The sequence below is a fragment of the Sapajus apella genome, unplaced genomic scaffold, assembly GCF_009761245.1.
Source record: "Sapajus apella isolate SASKATOON/1434 unplaced genomic scaffold, GSC_monkey_1.0 scaffold111, whole genome shotgun sequence".
Lineage (NCBI taxonomy): Eukaryota > Metazoa > Chordata > Mammalia > Primates > Cebidae > Sapajus > Sapajus apella.
Window position 1 is genome coordinate 2,681,854 of NW_022437051.1, and position 14,045 is coordinate 2,695,898.

General features: G+C 38.5%; 1 protein-coding gene across 26 annotated transcripts in view; it reads left to right on the forward strand.

Moving 5' to 3' along the window:
- The window catches only part of PARD3 (par-3 family cell polarity regulator), a 706,589-nt gene that overhangs the window by 488,611 nt on the left and 203,933 nt on the right, over positions 1-14,045 (forward strand). For all 26 annotated transcript variants that reach the window (XM_032259797.1, XM_032259804.1, XM_032259806.1 and 23 more), the window contains one exon: positions 9,438-9,669. In XM_032259797.1, the coding sequence (XP_032115688.1) occupies positions 9,438-9,669 (232 nt within the window). The remainder of the gene's footprint in view (positions 1-9,437; positions 9,670-14,045) is intronic.

A 14,045-nucleotide genomic window follows, 5' to 3' on the forward strand; every position in this document is an offset into this window, starting at 1 on the left:
GCGTGAATTTACATTATTAAATCAACTAATATGAGAGCTTGCAGGGGAATTTTGTTTTTGTTTTATTAGCTATGAAATAACACATTGTATTTGTGGTCTCAGATTTTCTACTGTCAGCATTCTGCCCACTCCTAGCCACCGTCTATCACCACCACCTATTGTAGCCAAAGTGATGCAAACCAAGTATAATTTTATCATAAGCGAAACCCAATAGACTATAGTAAATCTGTTTTGGAAGAATTTGTGATCAGGTTTCAAAGTCAGAATACTTTGTGAACTATTTCCTATTTGGTTAATTTGTTTTAGTGGATAAATCCATGTTGTTTTATAAAAATACTTGTTCTGAAATGCTAGGAAGAATAACCCATCACATCATTTTATGCTAATAAAATGATACATATACTTAACCTGCAGTTTAAGAAAAGGAGCTTTGATTAATTTTTAGGAGGTTTCTGATCATAGCATGGGTGTATGGGTGTGTAATAGCCAAAGGCATTTCTTACATTTCTTTTTCTAGGTAAAATGTAACTTAGCAGAAAGTGCAGTGAAAAGCCATATCTGAAGGGTTTGAATGATGGAATCCTCATTTCTAACCATTTTTTAAGAGGAAATAGTATTTATATATTTGACCAAGATTACACTTAGGGATGGAATCTTAGAATGCATATTTTCTGATTCTCAGTTTTATGGTTTTTCTAGAATATGAAACACTCTTCCAAACAGGAAAGCCCATTGCGCTAAACCTACTCCAGAGTATTTAAGTACATGCCTAAAATCTGATATTTAGGTTATTAGTTCCTAAGGGCTTGTGGTTGGGAGGATGATTCAATCTGGTGGGTAAACAAGCTCTTGATAAGGAGTGTGGTTCAGTTCCAATGTAGTGTGCAAGTTAGTGTGGCACCCGGGGTGGGTGGGGGGTGCGGAGGGGACATGGGAGTTGCCAACTGATGTGGAATTAGGGAGGAGAGGAAAGTAGAGGAGGACATTTCCAGAAGAGAGATGTTGCTTGAGTTGAGTATTACTGCTTTAGAGTCTTCAGCTGGACACATGGAAAAATATGGAACATAGGGAATGGGGAACATCTCTGGGCTGCAGTAGTTCTATTAGGTTGGTGGGTATGGGGCAGTTGAGAGCATAGTGAGGAGTGAGGCTTAAGATGTAGGTGCCTGTCATCCCAGCACTTTGGGAGGCCGAGGCAGGTGGATCACTTGAGGTCAGGAATTCGAGACCAGCCTGGCCAACATGGCGAGACCCCATCTCTACTAAAAATACAAAAATTAGTCAGGCATGGTGGTACATGCCTGTAATCCTAGCTACTTTGGAGGATGAGGCACAAGAATTGCTTAAACCCAGGAGATGGAGGTTGCAGTGAGCCGAGATCGTGCCACTACACTCCCGCTTGGGCTACAAAGCAAATTCCATCTCGATAAATAGATAAATAAATAAAGATATAGGCAGAGAGCAGATAACAGACCATTTAAAATTACTTGCATTTCAGATAAAATAATATGATGGTTGGGACTCTGGGGTAGAGGATGGCTTATCGGTATAGGATAGGAAATAGCAACACCAGGGCACAAAGCTCATTCCTGTGATAGTAGCGCAGCAATCCAGGTGAGTGATGATGATTGGAAATACCAGAGCAAAGGAAGAAACTGTTTATGGGCTTAGCATCTCTCACACAAAGATGGATGTCGATGATGTGATTTCTCTCATTAGCACTTCCAGGCTCAGAAACTTGGAATCATCATCTCACTGTGTCACCATTCCGTTACCAAGCTCTCTTAATTTTTTCACATGTAATCTAATCTCACCTCTTCCAGTCCAGGCCCGACCCTTGCTATTTAATATCAGAAGGTATTGTTAGGGTCTCCCAACTGGGCCTCCTGTCTCTTGATGTGCCCAGTGAGCTCTGCAGTCACTGTCTGATTCCTACAGCCCCTCAAGTGTCTGTGCTTACCCTTGCCTGTGCCACGCAGTGCACACTCGTGAGGTGTATCTTCTTTCTCCCCCAACCCTCTAATGTGTGTATATTATACTGTCATCTTCCTTCTTCAAAAATCTTTTCCCTGAACAATCCAGCTGATTCTACACAGTGCATCTGAGATTTTTTTAGTATAAAGTACTTTTTTAACATCAGGAAATTTTTGTGGATCACCCAGTATCGATTATGTTTCATGGTAGTTAATAACACTGGCTTTTGGACACAAGGAGGGGAACATCACACATTGGGTCTATGGGGGGGGCGGGGGGCTGGGGGCTGGGAGAGGGATAGCAGGGGGTGGGGAGATTGGGGAGGGATAACATTAGGAGAGATACCTAATGTAGGTGACAGAGGGGATGGAGGCAGCAAACCACCGTGGCATGTGTATACCTGTGTAACAATTCTGCAAGAGCTGCACATGTAGCCCAGAACTTAAAGTCTAATAATAATAATAATAAGAAGAAGAACACCGACCTTTGAGGAGCAGGCATTCTGATTCCTCACACACAGAAAAGCAAAATAAATTAGCCATTCACTAATCGTAATCCTGACCATTTTTATGTTGTTAAAAGAGTCTGAGCAGTGGCCTTAGTCGCTTTCTTTGGCCATAAATAATAGTTTGTATGTTGTTCAAACAGACATTGTGTTTGTTAAGCTCACTCCTTGATTAAAATAAAATTCTTAGCGGCAATTCCAACAGTACGGGTTATGAGTGCTGTCATTTCGATTATGTAGCTAGTCCTTCGGTCCGAATTGGTTTTTAAAAAGCCTTAAGCTTCTTTTTAAATTGTCCCCATGGACAGAAAACAGCATCCACTGTGGGCCATCATTTGAATGTTAAAATCAATTGGACACTAAAAGCAAATTTACACAGGTACAGAAAATTGAGAGTGTGACCCTCATTGTGCCTGCTCTGCAACATTGTCTTGGGAAGGGAGGGATAATGGAGGTGACATTCTACCATTGTCTGTGGGAGCATTTTACCTGCTTCGTTTGGGGGGATGGGTTAAAGAGAAGTTTAGAATGTCAAGGAAAAGTGAAGAAAGGTTTTTGGTAATAACTCTTTAAAAGAGTGATTCTATTGTTTTTCTTCCTCCACCCACATATATAGAAAGGTTTTTTTAAAAAATGAAATAAAGCTATTTTTAGAGTAGAGTGTCTGAGGAGTCATCTATTTGAACTTTCTTCCGGTTGCTGAAGCCGCTCTCCAATACCACTAGTAAATGTCACCTGAGTCTCTTTACTTCCTCACAGTCTCCATCCTATCAGTTATTATTCGCACCCCGCATATTAGTCTAAAAGCTCTAAGTCTTCCTGTCTCATGCCAGCTTTGTGTGTGTGTGGTTTCATTTTTTTGGTGTTCAGAAAAAGCTAAGTTTTCCTGCTGCCAGAAGCTCATCATTCTAATGTTAAAAGTCAGAGTCCAGAACAGCAGATCCTGTTATTCCACACCATCTGTGTGTCACTAGCTGTTCATTTCCTACATCTTTCTTCCTCTTCCAAAGTCAAAGTATTCCACCAAAATAAGAAATAAAAATAATATTTACGTCCCCAGTATTCTTGATTCCTATGCAGGAGTTTGCAGAGGCTGAAAGTCCAGTCCTCATTTATTTTTGTTACCTTGTTTTTCACCTAACACTAATAGAAATTGGTAGTGCTCAATACATTTACTAAATCTAGGGAAATTTTCTATAATGAATGTTTCATTTTAACTTAAAAGTCTTGTTTTAAGAAGATAGCTTGTGAAGACTGAGTCATCCTGTGTAGAACTTTTACATTTGATCCTTTATATTTCAGTGTAAATTGTGAATTGCTCAAGAACCTGTGTTCCTGTTATTAAGTATTTCTAATACTAGGGTAGTTCGTTGTTGATAGGGTGCAGTAAAGGGCAGTTCTTCATATTGCTGGCTGCTTATTCAGTCCTTCACTTAATTGCTCAGTGAATATTTAATGATGCTTTTTGGGGCCTCTCCCTCAGAGGAGAGTATTGTTGAGTTTTAAATAAGAAGTAATACTATGTTATCTTGGTGTTGTACGTCTCTATTTATACCTATTGAACAATTCATTTAAATCTAGTAGCAAATCTAAACAAATGATTTAAATCTAGTAAAATTGCCAAAGCTACCTAAAATGATATTTACTGCTAAATTATACACTTGTGACAAATAACACAATAGATAACCCACAGCTGCTCTAACACTTGCTTTATGCAGTGTACCTATTCACATGCTTTCAGCTGCATGTAATAGAAAATGCAATTCAGACCAACTCAAACAATAGGGAAATATATTTTCCTGCATAACTTCAATCTAGAGTTGGGTAGCTTCGGGGAGATTTCTCCGAAGACCCAACATTTTTCTGCTGCTTCTACTCTGCCATCCATGAGTCAGCTACCCACAGGATAATTCCATAATTCAGCTATCCAAAGGGTACTTTTAGAGCTCAGAGGCCTTTTACTGTCATTTCTGTCCAACAGAAGGGAAAGAGCCCTTCCTAAGCATGGAATATGTCCATTGAGTCCATTGGGGCCATTCTTGGTCCGATAACCTTGGACGGACAAATCTGCAGGGGTATTGTATCCGTAAACTTAGTAATGAATTCACCCCTTGGAGCTAGGTTGCATTCCTGAATACAGAGTTCTATTAGAAAGAATAAAGGGAGAAATGGATTTTGGATAATCAGCCAACAGAAATCATTACAGTATCAACAGTAGCATCACTTCTCAATGGGGGAAAAAAAATAGACTCTAATGACCTTGAGGCTCTGAGTCAACTTTGACCATAAAATGTTTGTAAAGTTTAAATAGAAATAGATTATTTATGGCAGAAGCTGCAGAACTTTGCACTTCAATGAAAACCCAAAGTCATTTTCTCCATCATAAACACCTGATCCATGTATTTTTTAAATGCCTGATCTTTTCCAAACTTCTTGGTGATCCAGTCCTAACATGATACCTTTCATAGTTGGGTGGCTTAATTTGTAACATGGACTAGAATTTTAATTGAGCTACATTTGCATCTGTTGAAAACATGGTAATTAGGTACGTCTTAATTGCAGAATGACTGTGCCACATTAAAGAGAAATAAGCAGCTTCATTCTACACTTTCTTAAAAAAAGAAACTTGAAAGTACCTGTCTTTATAGGTAATCGCATAGAAACGTAGCTATGTTCATGCATAGAGCAGCTTAAGTAGGCAGAAATGTTGTCAAAAATAGAAATTTCTGTTTGTTTAGAAGGAGATAATCATCTTTCTTTGTGCAGGCTATCTGCAAAAGGAAAGCAAATAATTGGTCAAAATGAGCAAAATTAAAGAGAAAAAAATCAATATATGTTTATAGCACTTAAAATAGTACATTATCTAAATGTAGATCTATGATTAGTTCTTGCCTTGTAATTTGCTGTATGAACACAATAGATCAAGCCATTTGTTGCTGATATATTATTAGCACTTTGCTTACTTGAAAAATTGTTTCTATGAATGTGTTATGTTTTCTTAGTTTAAGGGAATAAAGATATTTTATGTACCTAATTATAAAGCTTGTATTAAATGTACAGATTTGTTTTAACATTTAAAATCTGACTAGTACATCATTGATCTTGATATGTATATTTTTTCAAAAATTAACCATGTGTAACCAATTTACTGGAGCTTTTAAAACTCCAATGTTTCTGCATAGGAGCAGGATAAAGATTATTTTTCTCTATCAAATAATTTCAGAGTTTGAAGTATATATAATTCAGTACTTTAAAAGAACATCTTATGTTTGTACATATGAAGCTACATATTGCTAAATATTTTTAATTAGTTGGCATTCAAAGGGATTAGTTAAATCAGTACACCCCCAGAAGAGTTTCTGTGATAATGTATTATCTAAATAGAATGTTCAGAACAAGCATAAAGAATCCTCCAATGCGCAAGTGTCATTTTAAACAGTCCACTGGCTTGGGGCATGAAATAGAGGTAGGAGTTTTAATTTCATAAAATGAGGATACAAAACCTAAAGCTAATAAATGAATTCACACTAACTTTACTTCACATACTTTAGAAAATAAGTTGTGTTACACACACCAGAAAATTATTTTGAATATGAAAAGAATTGGCAACAAACATGACTTCAGCATATAGTGAGTTGTGAAGGCACTGCCATTATTCTGTTCCCAAGCCAAGAGCCGACATATGCCCCTTGAACTTCTGCCAAAACGATTAGGCAGAAGACTAACAGAATTGCCACTGATAGTTCCATTCATGATTTATGATAATGGTTGCTGTGGAAGACTAAATCATTTACATTTATTGAGCTCATTTTTCTGTTTATAGTTTCAGACATTGTAGAGGGCTGTAAAATCTATTAGATGATGCATATAGCACTAACAATAATAGCATGAAAATATACCAGAAGCCAATGAGAGCTGAAGCGAATACCACGAGCATTCTTACCTAGTGTTACCGTAGCTGGATTGTGGCGGGTCTTGTCAGGCTTGATGAGAGGCATTTTTCTAAAGCTAGGAGAATGGTGATACCTGGAATTAGATAAAGTTGGGTCGGGATCATGTCACAAGTCAGTTTTTACCAGTACTCTTTCATTTACACAGCCATTTATGAGCAGCTGCTGTTTGCCCCACCGTCTTCATTTTAGGAGCTTAGAGAATGGGAGGGAGACATGTTTGTGATGTCACATGAGAAGTGCAGTAATAATAAATTATACAAAGAAAGGGCTATGGAAGTGCAGGTGAAAGGAGGAGTCCATGCAGGAATTATAGAAAATTCACGAGCATCCATTTATTTGTCTTGAGTATACCAAGAGACCTAGGTTTTTATAGCTCCAGAGAACTTTTGGGAATTGTTCTGTAATGATTTGAACAATTGTCTGAAACTTGTGGCCACACCCGTATCTCGAAGTGTGGAAGTGTGGAAGTAGTGGTTCACAAGCAGGTAGAGCACAGCCATGTTCTGGGGCATTGAGCAACACACCACAACCCTGCTTGAGCTGTATTTACATTCTTTGGGGGAGCGCTCATTTGAAAGGGCTGCACATAATTAACAAGCCCTTGGGCCAGTTGCCAGGATATTCTTTCCCTACACTGTATACACCACAAGAAATTGTAGCCTGAACTCAGTATTATTTGTAAAATAATGGATTTTCACTGTCACTAATTGTAACTGGCTTTTTCTAATAAACCTGCACAATTCTATTTAGAGAGGAAAGGGAGCAAATTTTCTTAAAAGCTACCATGTCCTTTGAAGGAAGAGAATGGCTTACAATGAGATAACTTGCAATAAAGAGGGAGGCTAACCTTTCTGACGTCATTTATGCTTGCTAGCCAGTCCCATACTTCCTGTATACATTTGATCTAGCTTCTTGAGCGATTTCATCACTATGAGCCACAAGTCACAGTGACCACAGAGGACTCACAATTGGTTTCTGAAATGCAATGCTGACTGCTGGAATTATCTTCTGGGCAGGCTGTGTAGTGACTGCATGATCGATTACCCTAATATATGCTGTATGAAGTGTGGAATCAGACAGTCACAAACAGTTGATCAAAGAATGCATGAAGGTCATGTACTGCAGGAAACTGAAGCTGGTGTAGAAAATCTCCAAAGTAGCTTCCAGATTGAGGCACAGAGATGTTTTTACTCTATGTCTCTACCTGGGACATGACCTGCTGGAGTAGGAAATGTGTTGACTTAAGCTTTTAATCAAATGTCTTAAGAAAAAGAATTCTGAGCTTTGTTTTTTCCGTTATGACAAATAGCTGGCGTTTTAACAACAACAACAAAAAGCAGCGACTGTATTACTTGGGCATAGCTGTCTTATCACTTGATAGTCTTGTGAAGGTTTAATGGCAGAAATGTAAGCTATCAGGACCATTTCAGCTGGTCTTATTATACCCATGATAATTGTGTATTGCTAATGAAAGTGTTCCTTGCACTGAGTGTGGTGGCTCACGCCTGTAATCCCAGCACTTTGGGAGGCTTAGGTGGGTGGATCACCAGAGGTCAGGAGTTTGAGACCAGCCTGGCCAACATGATGACGCCCCATCACTACTAAAAGTACAAAAAAATTAGCCAAGTATGGTGGTGGACACTTGTAATCCCAGCTACTCAGGAGGCCGAGGCAGGAGAATTGCTTGAACTCAGGCGGGAGAGGTTGCAGTGAGCCAAGATCGTGCCATTGCACTCCAGCCTGGGCAAAAAAGAGCAAAACTCCATCGCAAAAAAAAAAAAAAAAAAAAAAAGAAAAAGAACATGCTCCTTACTGGTGGAAAGGCAGGACTGAATTTTACTTAGGTTATATTAACTTGATTTATAGGTCAGTTCTTTGCAAAAGTTTGGGAAGAGGCTAAACCATTCTGTTTGACTCTTTGTTACAAGAAACTCAAAAATATTGATTCATACTTTTTTTTATTGATGCTGGAAAAGAAAAATGACTTCAGAATTAGATGATAAATTAACCTTAAGCCCCTATAATTCTCATTGAATTTGGAGGAGAACTTTAGGTGACCAGTCTCAAAAGAAGTTTTCTGAGAATGGCTGTTCACATTTGCCTTTCTGCTTCTTAATCAATAGAGAAACGCTTAAAGCTCTTTTGGTAGGTGGAAACCTACTTCACTTACTTGTCATTCTTTTAACGGCAAAAACTTTGGGGTGTTGAAGTGCCCTTGGACCATGCGCTTACGAAGTGTTGATTCAAGGAATGGAACATTGTTATCACTAAGTAGATCTTTTATCTGCAAAGTCCAGAGAAGTGAGGTTATTGATTGACTTATTTTCATGGCCCCCTCTACCTCTGTTCAGCTGCCATGGTGCAGATAGGCATGCAAGATTGTTTAGGATCGGAACATATAGTAGCATTTACTTCTTATGTTGGCTTTACACAAAGAAAAGTTACAGAGGCTGTGCAGAGCCAAAATAATGTGCTCTTCTGCGTGCAGCAATTCTAAATGGGTATGTTTGGGAGCCTGAGGAAAGAAGTCCTGCTGACTTTGGATGGTGTAGTCCAGCAAATTAATGAGGGGCCAGAGTGCATGTGCATTATTCTTACCCAAGAAGAAAGGAAGCACTTCGGGAAGGGCTGCTTGTCTTCTTTATTTTCATCTTGTAAATACAGTTCCTTGGACCCTTAGAGGTCTGTGTTGTATAACAAGGTTTTGCCGGGCCCCACAGTAGTGTACAGTCTGATTCCTAGAGGGTGTTTCTGTGGGCGCATCAGCATCCCACCAGGAAGCTGCTTCTCTACCACTGACTTGGCACATGATCCTCACCAAGGAGGCATCTGCATCACATATTCCGTTTTAATTCTACTCAAATATCATTGCAGTCCATGTTGCTGGCAGGCCCATAGTGCAATAAAAGTGTGGGAAAGTAAAGTCCTTGAGTGTATTTTAGCTTTATTATTTTTGTTGCATTGGTTCACTGTGTCCCTGTTGTTTTTTTTTCTTTCCTTCCAAGTGGAAGAAGATACAGAAGAAAGTTCAAGATCAGGGAGAGAGTCTGTATCCACAGCCAGTGATCAGCCTTCCCACTCTCTGGAGAGACAAATGAATGGAAACCAAGAGAAAGGTGATAAGACTGCTAGGAAAAAAGATAAAACTGGAAAAGAAAAGAAGAAAGATAGAGATAAGGAGAAGGATAAAATGAAAGCCAAGAAGGGCATGCTGAAGGGCTTGGGAGACATGTTCAGGTAAGTCTTTACCATCCCAAACCAGAATCTCCTTATACACACAGCAGTGTGAGCTTAGCAAAAAGTAGTAAAAACTGGACACAGTAGTGCACACCTGTAATCCCAGCTGCTTGGGAGGCTGAGCTGGGAGGAATGCGTGAGCCCGGGATTCCAAATCCAGCCTGGGCGTCATAGCTAGGTCATTCCATTCTCTTAAAAAATAGAAAAAATTAAAAGCACCGAAAGCACAGATTTGAAAACATTATCTTTGAAGTCAGCCAGAATTCTTATATAACCTTCACTTACTGCATTTTACTTTGTTATGGATTTCATGTTAGGTACTTCAGACTATTTCAGCAGCCTGAATGATGATGTCTTGCCAACCGTGTAAATAATTGTTGAGAGGTAGGAGGGACTTGTCTGTATGTTAGTTATGCATAAGAGTGAAAGCCCACTGAGACAAAGGGCTGTTAAAGCAGTGTTTGTTCTTTTTTGTGTGTGAACAATGGTTCATTATTTAAATTTAAACATAGAGCTCAAGTTAGTGGTATCGTTTAAAGGTTCATTAATAACCAGTCTAATAAAAAATGTTGCAAATAGAGCTTCAATTAAGCTGTGTTGATTAATTTAATACTTATTACTTCAGTCTGCAAAGATTTCATTAAATGTGGTCTCTGGCTGTTTCTTGACAGTTGTTTTTGTGCACCTAAATTATACTCTAGGATTACTTAGCATATCATTTTTTACAAATCATTGCGATATAATAAAAGTGACAACTTGTTCAGAAGTTGCACTGAAACTCTCCCATAAATGTTCATCTAAGATGATTTATAATTTCAGGCATTTAATGTTAAATATAAAGATTGCCTGATTGTTCCATAAATTAAACCCCTAAACATATCAGGGTGATGGTTTAAAATTGAAAACAGACAGCACAGTCATTTGACTTTTCGAAAAGTAGTTATCCTGCATTATGGACCCCTTCCTTTTAAGAAAACTTTTTTTTAAATTGCAAAATGTGAACAACAGTTTTCATTTTCATAGAACTTGTTGATTTACAATCCTGAAATTGACCTCAGTAACTCATGGAGTTATGGATAAGTCAGACCTGGAAAGTCGAGGTACCATGGCCCAGCCTGAAGGCCACCAAGCACGACAGATGTGTTCTGTAGATGTCTGACTAAGTTAAGTGCATAGAAGAAGGAAATTAACTCTAGACTTACATTAACAGAAAGCCTGGCCTATGAGCAGTATTTTCTTTCAATATGATTGGATTTCTGTCTCTTAGTGCTTCAGAACTTTGGGATTTTCATAGTTTTTCATTAGAGTTTTTCTTGTTTATATAGTGCTCCCTCCAAATGCATTTTCTATCAGATCATGTTTCTTCATTATACTCTGTGTCCAAGAATCATACAGGAAGAAATTGCTCCAAATGCCACTTTATTTCAGTTTCTGTGTTAGCCAGGGGCCTTTTCATTCTGTATGTGCGGACAGACAACTCATAAACTGGCATCTTCAACAGTTCACAGAAATAAGGCTGCTGCCCATCAATTAACAGGGAAGGAATTTGTACTACTGTCTTCTTAAAATTATAGGGTTAGAGATGGGAGAAAACTTCCCTTGAGACTTGTAGCACATTCTCACTTCCAGGGTCTCTCCTAACACCTTACTGAAAGCTAATGGCTTGTTGGTTTTCATTCATCAGCCAACATTCATCTGATAGATAAAGTGCTCTGTTCTGGTCATGGAATAAAAAATACACTTCTCGTATCTTAGAATTACATTAATTATAAGCGATCTTTTTCTGTAACTTGCAACTCCAGAAGAAAGGCCTATGGTAGAGCTTTCCGTCTGGGGCCAGAGGAGCAGAGAGGATGGGAGAAATGTGTATTGTTCCTAAGTGACCTTGAAGAATACCACCACACAACTCTCTTTCTTCTAGAAGCACTATCAAACATTACCTGATGCTTTCTCTAGATCAGTGTCAACAGCCTGTACCCATAACCTCTCATGAAAGCCAACTTTATGATAAAGAAGATGACCCTGCATATTCTTAAAAATAAAATTCTATATGCGGGTCAGGGGCCGAAGATTTTTTTTTTCCCCCCTAAAATTTGGGCTGGTATTCTCCCAGTGTTTAAGAGTGGTAAGAAAATAGCAGCCATTCATACTCTTTTAGGTATGTGAAATCAGTGGTTTTTTGGAATTACCCCACCTTGGCTGGCGAGAGCCAATTGATCAAGTTTTAGAAATTTTGCAAGCTGGTTGTCAAACACATCCAATATTAAAAATTAAATACATTATCTAAAAAGCAAAGGTAATTAATACTCAAAATGCATCCCTTCCTAATTATTTTTGCTATACTTTACTGTGATCTCTGCTCTTGAAATTGTTTACGTTAATGGCATGGACATGGGGCTAATATTATATAATGACTGCTATGTAGCTTTTCCTGGCCCCGTGTTTAGTGATGTCATGCTGGTAGTTTAAAGTTTGCCATCGTGGGAGTGTATGTACCATGGAAGTCTGCGCAATTCCATAAAGCAAGAGCTTTTCTCCCAGGAGAGCGACGCAGCACCACATGGTGAATGTAAATACCTTTGAGCAGAGTGGCAGCATCTTGTCTAGGACCCCTGGACATGGCTGGGTTCTACCAGATGGCAAGCCGCTGCGTCAACCCTTTCCCAATGGGTGGCCAAATATTGCCCCTTGAAGATGAGTTCAGAATAATATGTTAAACATGAAAAAAGTTTCCTTGTTATTGAATGTTGTCTCTTGATCCTTTCTTCACACCATTATGATACGTCATTAGTCTTTCAGAAGTCTCTTATCTTAAAGCATTGCTAGATTTTCCAGAACATTATTTTAAAGTACCTTCCTTCCGTATCCCCTGGATCTGATTATTTGTGACAAATATACCCTCAGGTTGATTGTTTTATGTTGCCTTCTTCTTCTTCTTTTTTTTTTTTTTCCCCCCTCTCCTAACGAAATAGGGGACTATAGTAAGGTTTAAAATTAGTCTCTTCCTTTCTCTTTGTTCTTTTAAGGATACTAGGATGTGGTTTCTTTAGCAGTGCTGCTTTTAAATAGCTTCATCAGAACATGCATGTGCATATATATTTCTTAGTACAGTTTGCAAGAGGGTTCGAGAATGGAGGACCAGTGCAGGCCTGCAGTGCAAAGCAGGGGTGTGTCTGTGTGTGTTACGCTTTTGTTTCTGTCTTGTAGCTCAGAAAACAGCTAAGGGGCATTAGGTAGTGGGAGTCCAGCTTTGTAGGTAAATATAGCAGCATATGAGCTTTTTCTCTTTAGTCCGCTTGAGGAAGTAAGACGTTTTCCTTTAAAAACAGGCTCACAGGCTCTCCTCCCTCTACCATCCTGTCCCGCCCCCATCATCCTGCTGCCTCCCTGCAACCCCCACTCATACACTGTTCCTACCCCAGCAGGTTGTTCATGATATTTGGTAAAATATGATGAGGCTCAAATAGATAGACCTTGTTTTAAAAACTGTACCAGAGGAAATGATGGTACCTTGGGTAGATATTTTTAATCATTGGCATATACAGACTGCATGGTTTTCTGTTTCACACATTGAATGGTAGTCACAAAGATGATTTAATTATTGATAAACAGCTCTAGGAAAGAATGTTGTGAGTCATATGAATCACTCTTCTGTTTATAAATTATGGAGTATATGAACTACAAAAGCTGCCTTAATGGAAGTCCTAAATCACAAATTCAAATCTATGAGGAATCAAATAACAAATGCAAAGTTTTTCGTGTTTGTATTAATTTCTCCTCGCACATACTACATCTTTTGCACACAAGGAGCTTCTGTCACCTTGATTAAAACTGCTTTGTATCTAAGAAACCTGAGTGTGCTTACAAAACAGGTAAACATGACTTGTGAATGTAATCATTCTGTGTGCCGAGTGCAGAGCAAAGTAGGGAGCAGAAATTTTGAGTCTTTCATGTGTTTGGCTCTCAGACACTTGGCTATTCAAATTTAATACTGGAGGATATTTCTGAGAATTCTACAATTATATGAAATTGCCACGAAAGAGGAAGCTGAGTACGTACTTCAGTAGAAGGGAGATACGTTTTTTAATGTTTTAAATTTGTTCATTTTTAAAAGAAAGCAGCCTCCCTAAGCCACATGGTTTTGCCTTAGTTTTTATTTCCAAATTGAAATAACCAGCAAGATAATAAAATACTGTATTCTCAGATATTAAGAAGTTAAAATCATGTGCTGTCTTTTTGTGAGCCCTAGAGTAAGTGCAATTTGATGTTGGTTTGCTGCAAAATTGGAACTGCTACCATTTGAATGTCATAGAATTGTATGTACTCTAAAACTGAAGGTTCTTAGACAAGGCCTTATTGTACATGTCTCAGATTTA